The sequence below is a fragment of the Plodia interpunctella genome, chromosome 3, assembly GCF_027563975.2.
Source record: "Plodia interpunctella isolate USDA-ARS_2022_Savannah chromosome 3, ilPloInte3.2, whole genome shotgun sequence".
In the NCBI taxonomy this organism is placed as follows: Eukaryota; Metazoa; Arthropoda; class Insecta; order Lepidoptera; family Pyralidae; genus Plodia; species Plodia interpunctella.
The window spans coordinates 7,635,394-7,652,135 of NC_071296.1; the positions used below are offsets into that span (position 1 = coordinate 7,635,394).

The window sequence follows — 16,742 nt, forward strand, 5'->3', positions numbered from 1 at the left end:
AAATGTTTTCTGTTGGTTTCCAGTTTCTAAGTAAATTTTTGGAAAATATTTGAAAAGTAGGCTTTAATGAATTGTATGTAGGTAAGTATGTTATTTTGTAAAAAAGAAAAAACATAATAAATTCTTATTTAACATAATTTATCACAAAAAGAACAATATTTGTTAATCAGTAACTCTATACAAAGTTTATTTACAAAATCCATAATCAAAAAACTCTAACTGCGACTAACATCCCCAAATACGGAACAAAGGCGTTTCGAATTGTAAGCTAACAGAATTATCTTCAGCAAACATTATGATTCATCAAAATAAATTTATAAATTTTCAGTTAGAAGGTTTTGATTCGCCTCGGCGTCCGACCACGACAACTTGTTTAGCCACTTTTGTTGAAGCGCCAAAGTTGGTAGATTAAAACTGCCAATTAGAAGCATTTGAATTCCGAGTTGTTTTAGAATTTGCGTAATTATTGCTGGATGAACAATTACAGAGAGCACCGCGGTATTAATTTATTTCATTTTGTGCATCATAATAACTTTTCACTTGAGTATAGCATAAAGTTAACTGAAGAAACTTAATTGAACTATTTCATTTATGAAATACTATTATTTTAGATAAAATAAATATGTTACAGCTTGGAGCTGATGGAGTTCAGATTAAATAAATATGTTACGGCTAAATCTCGAAGTGCGGTACGTTTAGATAGATTTTTACCTTTTCGACTAGACCTAGATACGATCTTCGTTGGTTTCACCTAGGTGTATCGTACTTTATCTTATTATTCTTATTCCACGCTATTTACTACACCTTGTCGAAACTTGAATATATATATTTTTCGTTTTTTAAAATATTATTAATTTCCGAGAAGTTCTTAAAAATCAAATCGGTAAGAACTGAAAATTCCGTGCAGATTTAATATGCACATTTGAATATCCACCTACCAGCACAATTTATACGAGTTAATGACGGTAGGTATTCGGTAGCAAGGCTCTGCGTACAATAATCAAAGTACAGAAAGATATCTGATAAAAAAGTTAGGCGAAGATATATGACGAAGTAAACAATGTCCACTCGTATACAAGTGTTGTGATATAATAATGTCTTAGATTAAAAAAAATATGCTCTAAAGTTAAAATGTGATTTGCGTATTTAATCAAAGTTTTGATTCAATTTATGATACATTTCTTAGTGTTATTTGATATATTTGTAATGGGTCTATTACCTACTTATTTCCATTTTTAATTACAAACGAGGCGATGATTGATTGATTATATCAGACAAGTAAAAGAAAAAAAAGTGAAGTTTTTATTTCGTCTCCAATGCGTCATAAACAATAAGAAATAGTTTACCAAATACTGTGTAACAGTACGCCAGCAGGTAAGGTGCAAAATTTTCGATAATGATTTTAGTGAATTACACTTTTGTTAGCTAAACATCCATTTGGTTGATGTCATGCATGAGAAACCTTTTCCGTCTCATAATTATTTTGTACATTAGTTCAGGAAAGTGCGGCAAGTTCCAATTTAATGGTCGGTAAGCAAGTGCTGCGTCGAGCACCGCCTCACTGACAATATAATAATTGCGAGCTACATAATTCATCATTAAATTCTTGCAGACGAGAAAAAACGAGAAAAACCTAAGTGAGAGGTTTTAGAAGTCGTTATGTGAGATTTTAATGCTTGTAATGTCTTTGTATACTATGTCTGCCTAGAGAATAAAACATGAAACCTTCGAAACGGGCTTGAAAAGATATCTTCAGGGCTGCGAACGCGCGTGTGACAGCTTTGGTGTTGCAGGCATCTTTAAGATGCGATTACTATTTAACATCAGGTGGGCCGCATGCCTGTTTGTTGGCTCAGTAGAAACTCGGTTATAATTTTATTTCATTGCTGTTTGAAAGAATATAGTAATTTGCCAAGTAATAACTTTCAGTAGATAAATTAATTTTTTTTTTGTTTTACGACATGAACAAATTACCTTGAAACTACTAAAAGATTATTAGAAAACTAACTATGAATTGTCTTGTCTACTAATAAGTCGTACCAGCACCAAAGAAAGGCGATATTTTTGTTAAAATAAAGTAAAATTATAGATACTAATTTTAAGAACTATAAAGCTGTTATATCATTACAATGAAACAAATTGTTTCCGATCATGTTGCATAGTGTACCAGTGTACTCAACCACCATAAAATTGGAAACTGCCGGTCAACCCGAAATGAACAATGGCCCGGCAATTAATTGTTCATACCAAACTTTTAATGACTATTTAGGTAGTTGCGAATTTTATCTTATTACTTGCAGCCCGTCCCGGCTTTGCACATGTAAAAACATAATAAATTATACACCTAAACCTATCTATGGAATCACATTATCTTTCCTCAATATTTTTCTGAAAAAATATTTATTTTATTACGTATTCCAAAGCCATTTCTACCAAAAAATATCTCAATCAATTCTGCAACTCTAATGAAGCGATCAATCAAAATGTAAACGAAAACAGTCCGCATCGCATATTTTATCTTTAACAATCCTTAGCCGGAACCAATTAGTGTAAAACCCTCGCGTTCAGTCCAATGTTAAATTTGGCACTAAGCCTGACGAAAATTTCCAATGGTATCAGCAAATAAAAGGTACTGCAGCTATAGTTTTGCAGCGGTGCACTAAATTGATATGTCATAGTATTTCTATGATTGCTGCTTGAGACGCATTGTTCAGCCTTGCAACAGACGTTAATAGACATCCTCTTGCACGAGACTAACCCTATTTTATAAAAAAGTTAAAGCCAACAAAGTATACTAAAGTATGTTTTTCCTCTTACTATCAATGTCAAAATATACTTTAGCTTATGTATGCTTTTAACTTTTTAATGAATAACTGGGCTAGATTATATTCGTTACAGAATAGGCAACAAAAGAACTTTCACAGATATTTGTGTTACCTTTATGTATTCGGTTTAATTATGCACGATGTGATATGAATTAAAATGGCAATTTAAAAAAGAAACGTCTTGATTGCGCTGTTATAAAGATTTACATGGTATACATCTACATGGTCAGCACCATGTACTATAGTGCCATGGCATCTGTAAATAATAATTAACATTATCCGCATACAGTTTTTTTTAATGACTACAAACAATATTTACTATTTATATCTTTTTTGTATCTATATATATATTCATACAGTTCATACATTAGTCGACGACCTCGGTGGCGCAGTGGTAAAGTTCTTGCCACTGAACCGACAAGTCCTGGGTTCGATCCCCGGTCGGGTCATGATGGAAAATGATGTTTTTCTGATTGATCCGGGTCTTGGATGTTTATCTATATATATATATATTTGTTATAAAATATAGTATCGTTGAGTTAGTATCCCATACCACAAGTCTCGAACTTACTTTGGGGCTAGCTCAATCTGTGTGATTTTACCTAATATATTTATTAGTAAATAAAGAAACAATTAAGACTAACTTGAAACAACTTTGGCTACACAAACAAACGAGGCTGCCGTAATAACAAAACTAAAATTTGTGAAAAACAAAACTGGGGGCGCAAACACTAAAAGTTAATTTAAAAATTAAATAAAATACCCCTGTTACTAAATGCAACGTAAACATTGTCCTTTAAATTGTGTCCTATAAAATCAACTCGTTAAATGTATCGCGCTGGCGACGTGCCAGCCACGTCCCACCATCTGAATCTGCGAATCTTTCACTCAGATGCTCCTAACTGATTCCACTATCGACACGTAAATACTGAATAATCAAAGACTTGTACCTAAAGCCTCTCTAGGGAGCCAAAGGATTTTCAAGACCAAAGCGCTTAAAATTTCTTTGTAGCCCGTGGGAGAGGCTTTGCCAAAGCAATCGAATTTGAATCGAAATCGTCTATCTTTTTGTGGATACACCGCTCATTTTTGTTTTATTTGTTGATGTTCCATTGCTATCTTTCAATTTGTGTACGTGATATGAAGTTGTGTAATCATGCTGGGTTAAATTCAGATACATCGTTGTTTATTTATATTTACTAAGTTTACTAAATGTTGTATAACCGAGGAAGTATTTTCAAATAAATAATTAAAATGCTGTGAAATTTTTTAAAGTCAGCTAACGATATTTTTAAAATTGTGAACTATTTATAAATACATTACAACAGGAAACTCGATAATTTTGGTACTAACCTTATAATTTAAAAGTTTCTTTAGAACAAATATTCAAATAACATAAACAATTTGCTGATTTATTGCATTATTTGTTAAGATATTTACTAAAGGATAAAAAGATGTAATAATATTTTTTTCCCACAATTAGAACCATAGAAAAAAGAAATATATTAATTTTATCTATGAATAAAACCAACCACCCTTTACAAAGCCGAACGAGCCGCTTGACGAGCCGAGCTTGAATACAATAGCTCCACCAAAAACGCGCACATCAAAGTGATTACGGTAAAAAAAACGCCACAGAATCGAGTGGAAACGTTGTAAAAATCACGACTACGTGTGAAGAGTCATCCGGGCGTCTACGTCGAGTGGCGATCGCTTGTTTTTCCCACTTTTCCCACTTTCGATGGCGGCGCTTCAAGTGGACGCTTCTGATTCCAGCCCTGCAGCCGGCCCTGTGTTTTATGAGGTCAAGTGAGCCCACAAAAAACACGTACCGCGATAAATTTCGCACTGACACATTCAGATTCGCCCATAATATACACGGTCGTAATATATTGTTTTTTTACGATTTTATATGCGCGCTTGTTAGCGATATATTGGTCAGATTTTAGTCTATGATATACATCTACATAGTCGTATTCCTCATGGCTAAGGGTCGTGGTTGTCACGTGGAATGAAACACACACAACAACTCTCTTGGAATTATTAATGGAGTGGTTTGCCATAGCCTTCTCCATTTAACACATACAAGTCAATAAGAATCAACCAGTGTGCAGGTTTCCTCACGATGTTTTCCTTCACCGGAAGCAAGTGGTGGGCAATGAAATACATGAGTCAGATTGGTATACAAACTCATGTGGCACGAGTAGGATTCGAACCTGGGACCTTTCAATCCACGTCTTAACCATTACACCACCACCGCACGCACCGCAAGGTTATACCTAAATATTATAACGTTATGTTAAACGTACTATTTATATAATTTAAAATTTAACGTGAAAAAGTGTTTGTTAAAGTCTAGCTATGTCTTTAACTAATTTGTTCTATGTACACTACATAATTGATATAGAAGAGTCATTTTACTGGAAAACATTTTTTATCGCGTCTTTCCGGTGTGGTATTTTTATGCCAAACAACGTAGCTGCCTTCAAATAATAAACGTAGTAACAACAATTATAATAACATAGGTTATTGAGTAATATATTGTCGATAAGTACGAGCGCTCTCAGCTGCCGAGTTTCAATTTAAGGGCGCCGCAAGTTCTGCGATGAACTTCCAAGTTTGCGACATTGTTGACTAATCTCCAGTCCTCAGCGAGACACTATATTGTGTTTTGTTCAATTTTCTATTTAAATAAACACTGATTGTGGGAAAGACATTATAATAATACGAAAGCCTACCTTTAGGCCAAGGAGTTGTGTTGTAATTTGACTTACGAGATGTAGGCATAGGTCACTCATGTGTGGTTATCGACGGAGAGGTCGACTTTGTTTTCAGTCTTATATAAGACCTTTTTAAAGAAGAGCACGACTCGGCCCAAACGTCTCAAAGCTGTGTTTGTGATTTTTAAAATTGCATACCTTTAAAGAAACAATTTGATTGTATACACCACCCCATAAAGTATGGTATTATTTTATAGAGATAAAAAAATATAATCCATTCATCCATTTTGTATTTTAAATAATTACCACGGTAATTATTTTGATCGTTATATCTATTTCTACCTGATTTTTATTTCGATGAGCTTTTTTTTTAATGAATTAAGTAGAAGACAAAAATAACAAAATAATGCGTAAATCTAATCCATCAAGTTACTAATATTGCGCACAACAGCAAATAAATTAGAAACACTATATGCACCACGTGAATAGAATTGCAGGAGCCAATAAATTTACCGTCCTGCTATTCGATGTAAATCATACGATGACACGTAAACAATAATCGAGTGGGCGATAGACGGTGCGCATAATATATTACAATGTAATACCATGTAATTGTCGTAATCTCTATCCAGCAAGCGACTGTCACCATTGAGAAATGAGCTGGCAACCGAAACATCGCTAATTTTGCTTCATCCATTCATTTACCAATCCCTATCTCAATGAGTTTAGACAGCCGCTGTAGGAAGTATAGAATAGTAACGTATTTACAGACATCACATTGATCTAGCACTAGCGCACATTTGTAATCTTAAACACACGACAATAACGGTTATTATGGCGTACCTTATTAAAAGAAGGTTAATACGTTGGCGTCCTAACACGCAACATTAATTTATCGTCCTTATAAATAACATTTGAAAATAGAAGCGGTAATTATATAGGCAACAATAAATTCTGTCCTATTGTGTTTTGTTGTGTGTTTTCATATAATATTTGGTGGGAGCGGTCTCTTTAAAAAAATATACAAGAGAACGACTTGCGTGTTGAACTTTCAGAGATAAACTTTCTTTATAGGCTACTCAGTCCAAAACTCGATCAGGTAAAATCTACTAGACGAATTTAGTAATACAAATAAATGTTTTTATTCAAAAATTCCTATATTAAGTATATCTTGTCTCAAGATAAAATAAAGATCGTACAAATAAATTTACCAGATAAGTATAAAATTTTGTAATAATCAATAGACAGCACTCGCTCGGACAAGCTCATGCAAACTCCACTTTAGCCTCAGTTCCAATATAGTTGAACTCCGAAGTTCCGATCGGCCGTCTGCCGTGACGAGCCAAGTAATCCCAGATGGTGTTGCCTACTATGAATTAAAGTCACTCAGACCGCTTGACTGGAGGACTGTGACTTGAGAATATTGTGGATATTGCTGTCTGAAATAGAATAACGGACGATAAACTGAAATTGGTCATGTTTTGACAAATATCGGATAGGACAACGAGACTAATAAAACTATGTTACTTCAAACAAATAATAATATTAGTAAGGATGTTTGTTAGTTTGTCATTTTGTTTGTTATTCATACCAAAATCGAATGTGGTTTCGATTATATTTGTATTTTTTTACACTTTTATTTGTACAATAAAGATATTTGGTGCTCGAATAGAATAAACTTATGCCAGAATTGCACATACTTTTTATTTTATTTGTGGGTTCACCCACATGGGAATTTTGGAGAATATTTGAGCTATGATTTTATATATGTAAATCTTAACAAAATTTCAAATAATTGCACAAGGTATTTATATAACACCAACACCTTTGCTGGGCTAGAATGGTGATATCATAAACAACAATAATACACATAAGACAGAAATGAAATAACACTGATTGAAACTCATTACCTATATTATATTAATACTTTTTAAAATTATTGTCTTCTCCTGACGCGGTGTTCATGCATAGCAGATTAAGTTATCAACATCAAAATTTAAAATATTTTTGTCGAATGAAACAAAAAAAAATATAATGCACAGAAAAATACGATAATTCTGATTTATCGTTTTATAATTAATTTTGTTTTATCAAAAAGAGAGAGTCTGAATTGTAACTAAAAACAAATCTACAACAACTACCTATAATATAATATCTCCTGTTGTAATACAATCGACCACAATCAAAAATCAAGTTTAACATAATACGCATCTACATGACACGGGCGGAAACATTATAAACAAACCAAACGTAATATTAGACCACAAGGCGCAGTTTATTCACGTCACCAGGTGCAAAGACACGGCCTAAGCCCAAAGTTACCGCCATATTATACTTAATACGATATTTCAGACGCATTACACTCAAGTTTATGGCTCAAACTGAGGTGAGTCTTACGTTTATGAATCTTTAAGCATCTTTTAAAATCCGTATCGTGGTGTATTTTATGTCGGCACAGTGTGTTATTCCTAAATAATCATTGTACACGATGTTTATTTCTGACGCGCTAGACATGAGCCCCGACTTTGCACGGATTACACAATAAAAAAAAAAAATTAACTAATTCTATCTCTTTATTCTAGACTTTTATATGTACAGTTGAATTTGTGTCGAAGAAAATAACTTCATCAAATTAATCTATTTCGGACCTATACTTAAATAGCCTATACCCACAGCTTGATACGCGAGTAAAAATCATATTCTTCAATCTTCTTCTTCTTGGATGTGGCTACTTCAGAAGATATCCTTTTTAGTACTCCCTTAGACTTCTCCTATTACATATTGGGAAATTTAGGTTAATATGGACCTCGTGCGCTATACATTCTCTCCGTTTACAAAATTTCATAGAAATCAGCTACACACTCACATTCAAATGGCACATTCATAATATTAATGGGATATAGTGCGGTTCATCGTTTCATGAAAATACTTAGTTACTTTACTAGTTTTGCTCTGTTTGCAAAGTAAGAGAAGGCTAAAAAGCCAACATTAACTGTTAACTTTGACCTACATACACTAATAATGCATAGTTATTTGAAAACATTATAGTTTCTGCAAGTGTATCTAGCAGATTTAATAGACAATGCCGGGAAGGATGGAGTTTCTTGTAAACTTCACTCCAACTTGTATAGTTCGAGCACAAGCCCTGTCCTTAAATTGAAATTGAAATATCCGTTTGTTTCGTTATTAACTATTGAGTAAACATGTTTGGCTGTATATCATTTTATTCAAGTATTTAGTATAAGCATAATATATTTGTCTCTCCATCTCCGCATGTTCCCGCTTGCCTTTGGTCCACGTAAAAAAGAACCTTTAAATTTTAAAGATTCGACTGTGATTTTATAATCGGCCGCCAGCCTGTCGTCAACCCTTCTTGGGAATGCTATTGTTAAATATCAGCTGCCTAGACTATGTGTCCCTTCGCACGACATCCACGGGAGGATGTGGAGTGGCCCTATTCTAAAGCGGAACTGCAACGAGAACAGTGATAAAAAGAATCCTATGTCCTTACATAGGATTCTTTTTATCACTGTTCTCGTAGTTTGAAGTATGGAGAAGGCTCCATACTTCAAACTACATGTACGCAACATTTCAAGAAGATTGGTTGATTAGATAGAACTTGAAGAGGTAACAAACCTACTTATTTTCGCATTATAATATTAGTTAGGATAGGATTGAAGTCTTTTGAAATATCTAAATTATGAGATGAATATCTCAATATACATTAAATCTTTGCCCTCGGCACTTTGATCTCGATATTTCTTTTATACATTTTATTTTAACTAAGTCATTACTTATACTATATAACCTGATCGAGTTTCTATTTTAGTATTACATACTTTGCCCTTTATGTAGTATATAAAGTAGCTCAGTATTGCACAAGCCATGATAACAAGTTCTTTTAACACAGATATTTTCAAGTTAATTTAAAACGTATCTACAAATAAAACCTCACGCTTTGGTATTATGTAAATTTTATTCAAATTTAACTGTAATTTAGAACTTCCGTTACGTTTTTTGCTGACATAAGATAACTTGAGGAAATGAAAATACTGCTTCACTGTGTCTATTATCTTGCTTTTTAGATTAAACAGGACAGGTACAGCCATGAATTCTTTTTTATTTACGTATCAGATTTTTATATGTACAGTTGAATTTGTGTCGAAGAAAATAACTTCATCAAATTAATCTATTAGACCTATAGTTATAGACCTATACTTAAATAGCCTATACCCACAGCTTGGTACGCGAGTAAAAATTACATTCTTCAATCTTCGTCTTCTTCCATGTCCATGTGTTCTTCAGAAGATATCCTTTTTAGTACTCCCTTAGACTTCTCTTACTCCCTTAGAAATTTAGGTTACCTTTCGTCTTACATTTATTTAAAAACCATTGCATCGTTACTGGTTAAAATATAAACAAAATAGGTTCTATATACATATCTGAATAATATATTCTTTTATTTACATGGAAAAATCCACCTATAAGAATGAAAAAACAATAAATTAACATAACTGAAACTTGAAAATGTGGCCAATGGTAATTGCTATGGGTACGTACCTACTGATCGAAATTAATATAATTTCTCTTCTATTTTGACTAGAAAAGAATAAGAAGTGTTTAACTTAAACTGAATTGAAACTTTCTCTTTGGGTGTCGTCGGTAGTTGACAAAGAGAATAGGTCAAATCATATAGTTAGTTACTGATAATGGGAAAAGAAAAATACTTCGGAGAGGGCTTGGCACTTCTGCTGGACAAAAGCTTTCTTTGCAATTGAATTTTAAATTCATAATGATTAATACACCTATATTACACTTTTTTTGCACTAATTACTTTTTACATCATCTGTTTCAATAATAACGAGGAAGTTATTGTATACAGCGCGTACTAAATTCAGTATAGTGGTTTTAAATTGCTATAAAATTTTAAGGACATTGCAAAAATAATATCGAAGAAGGAGTATGATCCCGCGTATATATATTACTTCAGATCAATGACCGGAACTGACTTTGCCATGCTCGTTCAAACATGTTGAGTCCTCCAGTCATTTAGAAGGAAAGACTCCTTATCGTCTTACTTTTATGAACTGCGAATCGAAAGGCTCCGATGTTACAAAACGTGACCCTTCTATTGTGTGGAAGTGTTGAACGAATGTAGCATGAACGTTCTTTGTCGCATGTACCAATACGTATTTTATGTTATCGGAGAAAATACAGATTGGAGGGTAGAATTGTGACGGAGGTAGTTTCTACTTTTGCAAGTTATAAGTTCAAATTTATAGGAGTAGTTTCAAGTCAGTCTTAGTTTCATACTGTACCTAATTTGTTGCTTACCTCAGCTAATAAGCCTATGCCTCTTACTTGTATATAATAAGTCAAGAAAGTGATGAAAAGAAATGAGGGCGATGGCACCACTGGGTGTTTATCAATCAATCTATTGGTATTGCATTTTGGTAGTACGTGTTAGTACGTTTGAAATCCGTTTTCTTCGCTTTCTTGATATGTATGTTATCATCCAAGGCATTTTTATTACACTATGTATCTCTCATTAGAGTGAAATTTTGGCTTATTACTCGAGTCTTAAAGTCCACTTTTCTACTTTAGTATTATAAGTTCGCAATAGCTTATTCCACTTTTTGGTTTGGTTTGGTTTATCCCATCTGCCGGGACCAGGGGAAAGAAGTTGCAATTTATATTTTTTTAAGCTACTAGGTATTTTAAAATGTTATTTTCTTCTTTTCAGAAAGCCTCCGAGACTACTTTAACAAATTCGGCGAAATCACAGAAGTTATGGTTATGAAAGATCCAACAACGAGGCGATCGAGGTATGTAATTTAATAAAATTTTATTTATATTGAGACACTTCAAGAAACACTACTGCATATTTTTATGTACTAATGTGACAATGCTATTTTTAATACGAAATTTGATCTTGGCTATAAAATTTGGCCCAAGAAAGAACCAGTAAGTTTAATTAATTCAATTTAATATACAATGCAAATTCAGGAATTCGCCAACCTAGTCAAACAATAAGCACAAGTTAAACTTTGGTCATTTACACACGCTGCTAAGCAAAATTATATTTTAAAGCCATCAAAAATAAAGGAATGTTTTATTGCATAGTTGGCAGCGGTCAGTCAGGTTGGTAGCACAGATGTGCTAAAAGTTATCGGTTTGCAAATAACTTTCGTCCTACAGAGGCATACTCATTTTCAAATTTGCGGTTACCTTTGAATCGTAAGCTCAACGCTGGACCTCAAATTTAGAACTTAACAATAGAACTCGAATTATTCCAACTGAATTAAGCATTTGGTAGAGTTGAATGAGTGGGGATTTTGGTATTCACTTTAACAGTCTGCTAAACTAAATTCCTTTAATGGTCGTATTGCTTTGGGCATCGTTGGAATATTTCACTGCGTATCTAAGCTTCGAGTAACTACCATTTGATTCTGATTCTGTAAGTAATGCTTGTAACCGAGTTTGTTGGTTCCGGGTCTAATGATAATGTCAAAAGAAGTCATAGCAACAGCTGCTATGAATCTGTAATAAAAACTGAATATACAGATTTTCAGTTTTTATTTCTATAAAACAATAGGTTAATTTTAGTGCTTGCCTACTGCTTGGGTGGAAGTCCAGGTACAGTCAAGTATTTTGTAATTTTGGAACTACAAAATCAAATACACAACCTTGAACTCGGCAAGGACTTCAAATCAAGCAGTATGTAACTCTTACCTTATTTTGTGATTTCAATGATTTGTGTTAAAAATGAAATCTTTCTCTTTTTAAGTAAACGTTTTCGAATATTAATTGTACAATTTCTATAAAACTTATAAAATTGTGTTTAATAAAGCGAGGTTTCTTTTAACAATGTATAGACATCTATATCACAATTTTTATAACATTTATAGAATTTATATAAATATATTCCCAGCCTTGAATCTTTGTCACCACTATCTGTAGAGCAACAATCAAGCCACTACGCAAACAGTATGGCTTAGTAACTCCCGTGACAAGAAATAAGTTGTCAAAGTGTCAGGGTAAAGTTGTTCAGTTGCGTCGCTCTTCTTAGGTAAATCGACGGTTTCACAACTCAATATTGCCCCGCTCTCCCTGAAATAATATCTCTGGAACCGATATTCGTAGCTCACACAGAAATCGAAATAATATAATACAATAGAAGAGTCGCAAGAGTTATTGTGCCGCCCGGAATCCGCGGCTTATGAACTCTTAAGATACACTCAATAATAGAATATTGGCTTGCATGAGTTACATACAGAGACATTGCCATGGATTTATCTCTTACGGGGTAGACATAGGCAAAAATTGCGAAACTGAGCTAAGGTTAGCTGGCGGCTTTATTAATCTTGAGTAAAAATTCTCCATTACGCGCTGATGTATATTGTTTGTTAGTGAAAGGCAGCCCGAGTTTGACAAAATTAGAACATCTCTTAGAGAAAAACAAAATAAATCGTTGTAATACAAATAATCAATACGCCGGAAAATAGAGAGCATCATAAGTGTAATATCACTAACAAAAGTCAGTTCTAGTTGAATTATTATTCCGATTTCTGTGTTGGAACGGATATTCGTGGCTCAGCTGGATCTGAATGCAGCTTGCCAACCATTACGTGCTGTGCCCCTCAGCCAAATGTAACGTAAACGTCTTTTGTTTATGCTTATAGAACCGGTATCCGTGTACTGTTTAAATTCAATTGTTAATATTAATCCTCTGAAACTCCGGGCGCTTTCAATTGACTGTAGATTTTGGGTTTAGTTACTGTCTGCACTGTCACATTTCGATGTTAATTATATATAAATAGTGTAATTGTTCGCCGAATGTAACCTTGATTTTTTACACGTAACTCATTGCATAAGACAGAAGCGAAAGTGGTCCAGTTGTTTAAGCACAGTGTTTGACAGGCCCCAGGTTCGAATCCTACTTGTGCCACATGAGTTTGTGCAATTCCGAGTCATGTAAAATATTTTTATAGGCCACCACTTTCTCTCCTCGGTAAAGGAAAACATCTGAAGTAAACCTGCATAATGGTTGACTATTCAATTTTAATTTTTACTAATTACATTAAGTTATGAGATCTGGAAAGAACTCAAAAATTATGAATACGCAGTGAAACATTAGAAAATATTTTTCTTTTATAAGTTGAAAAATAAGCAATTGAATATTACAGAGTAATTGACAATAATTTTCATAGTAAAAATATTCTTTGGTGCATTCCATGCCTGAGCCAGACAAATTTGTCAATTTTTAATTTAAACAAGTAAAATTTGTCCTTAAATTATATTAGGACGTGAAAAGAAAATAGTAAACCCAATACTTATTACAATCTGGGGTAAGTACTAAAACCTACAAATATGCGTCAAATAGGTTTGGGATAAACTTTCGCTAAGTTTTTACGCAAAAGCATAAAAAAAAACTTTATCATAAGTAAAGTTCAAAACGTGTTCTATTTTAATTTCGTTACCTACTTAGTAATTTTACAACAAAATTTAACTTTAGCGTGTAGAAAACAAGTTTTACATTGGCGTGGCAAAGTTTTTTAGGTTTTTATATCTTCTGGGACAGTGCTCCACGAAAGTTGGTAGGGCGACACCTTATCGTTTCAGTAAATCAAGTGGACATCGGGTGAGACGGGTGTACCGTCGCCGTCCTGAAAGTGATAACAGTTTAGAAGTTATTGTCGTAAACAACGATATTACGGTCACTATGTTGTTACTATGTGTTCCTTGCTGTTACTGGCTGGTGTCCAGTGGACTCGCAATTTTATTTAGAAATGAATTTATTTATCTAAGAAAAAAGTAAAAGGAAATGCGGCTGGTTCAATTTCATTACAATAAACTTTCATTACAAATTGAGCACTATAATGCCATATTTTATTATATAGTTTATTGTACTTTTTTATTGGGCCATGCAAATGATCAGAAAATATTATGATATCCCAAAAATAAATTATTTGTTTTAGTTGACATTAATCCTACTACCTAATATCTTTGTTACTTTTTATAATGAGATTTGGTACGCGGGTAGAATATAACCTTTTACTCCGAAATTCCCACGGGAGCGTTGCCCCGGGACGCAACTAGTACTAAATATTTCTCAAACGCGGCCACGATCCATCAGGAAATTGCATTCGAGTATCAATATAAACTAATATATGCAGCAAGTCAGTGCTCTTGCACATACAAAGTTCCGATGCTATAACTACGTAACAGTTCAAGTTCCCGATTTGTTCCAAAGTGTCCGAACACACCAAGTTGCTCTTTAATTCTTCAGATCAAAGGCCGCCAGTTTGCCTCGGACTTCCCAACTACAGCTTATGTAAGCAAAGTAAATCAATATCGAAAGTCAATGAATCAAGAGTAATATATTCGGGTACATAATAAATGTGCGCTACCTGAAGGCAATATCTGAAAAATTTGCCTTTTCGATATTGCTTACAAGGGAGTTTCCTTTCTCCCCAAAAATTTAATGCGTCGTTCGCATTTTTATAAAAAGAAGTAGGTAAGTGAAATAATTTGCGGCTGACGGTTTATTTCCTTTTATTTATTTTAATGGTAGGTCTCCTTTTCTTTTGTTTTTTTCTTCACTAGGCTTAAGGGAAATGAGGGTTTTGGGAAAAAATGTGTTAAATTTCGTATCGTTATAAATGTCGGTATTTATGCGCAGATGTAAGGGAAACAAATTGGGTTCATTTTGATTGTTTGAATTAAAGTTAATTATTTTGCGTTACTTAACAGGTTTGGATTGAAAATGGCGCTCACGAAGTAACGCGAAAGTGGATGATAATACCTTATTTGTACGCGTTAAGTGTTTAAACGCAACTTTTGGTAAATTATTTTACTCGTAAAAACAAAACCTTTTATCATAATTTTATGGTTTAACTTTCAAAGTTAGGGCGCTCGTTTCCTGTTATGCTTTCGAGGGCGCGATAGGAGTTACCAATTTTGAAATTTCTCTAATTTACTTATTTATGTTGATAGGTATTACAATTTTGTTTTACGCTTAATTATGTGTTTTCAATAAAAATAAAAACTAAAATTTTACCAAATTTTTGGTAAACTATTAAATTTATTTGATGATCGATAATTATAAATATTAATAAATGGTTGGTTGCAAAGACAATAAGTATGAGAAATGTCTCTTGTAATGAAGTCCTATCTATATGCTTCAGGAACTACAAACACACCTGCACCACTTTAGTTCCTGTTTTTTGTTAGTAAATCATTTGATTTGTCTCAAACTTAAAAGAACCACACAAATAATACACTAACACATCAAGCTTCCTAACTAGACACAGACAACTTTAGGGTTTTCTGATATGTGCCCAACTGAATGGAAGTTTATATCATAGCGGGGGCTTACAGCGGCTTTCGGCGGCGCGTCTCCATTCAGGCCGATTTCATTCGTTTCGCTTTCCACTAAAAATCTAAAATCAATAAAGGATCACGGCATAAATGCAAAGATTACTCTGTTCGCGGCATGAAAAATGTACGCGCAACACGACCCGTCCGAAATAAAACCGCGAATCACTATGAGACTGTAAGGAGCACCATAAAAGGAGGATCCGCGTTGGAATCGCTTCGGCAAACACCTACAGAGGAACGGAGCGGTGTTAAATGAGAGGGATTGCGTACCCCTCCCCCCTGCACCCTCGCCCCCGCAGTCTTCGCTATTTAAGACGATGTCATATTTAGCAGTAGATGTACAAATGGTAGCATACTTTCGGCTCTAGATACTCGCCCCATTAAACATCACGCCTTCGAACTGTTTAGCGATACTGTTAATATTTACGTTGGAAAAATACGTGGAATTCAGCAATTCTGCGGTTACACGGAATGTAATGAATATTTCGGTGGGTGTCAGCATTTTATATAAAATTATTTTACTGCGCAACAATTTAATTTTAGCTGCGTAGTTTTTACTTTTAAAGCTGAATATTTGAGTGTCTGTAGTAGAACTGTATAAATTTGTCTTTGAAAGCAAATTATCTTAGCAATTTGATAAAGTTTCAAACTTGGTCCAAGAAATATATCTTTTTTGATAAAAGATATAAATTAGTTGTTTCTTAATAAGAAGATGATATTTATTATATAAATTGTAACAATTCCTTTTCTATAAGAAATTTTTGCACAAAATTTTAATTATATAATCAATCATCACTTATTGTTATAAAAAAAATAC

At 33.6% G+C, this 16,742-nt stretch overlaps 1 protein-coding gene across 5 annotated transcripts in view; it reads left to right on the plus strand.

Annotated features, from left to right (window-relative positions):
• Positions 1-16,742, plus strand: part of Rbp6 (RNA-binding protein 6) — a 473,180-nt gene that overhangs the window by 151,754 nt on the left and 304,684 nt on the right. For all 5 annotated transcript variants that reach the window (XM_053769559.2, XM_053769561.2, XM_053769560.2 and 2 more), the window contains exon 3: positions 11,289-11,370. In XM_053769559.2, the coding sequence (XP_053625534.1) occupies positions 11,289-11,370 (82 nt within the window). The remainder of the gene's footprint in view (positions 1-11,288; positions 11,371-16,742) is intronic.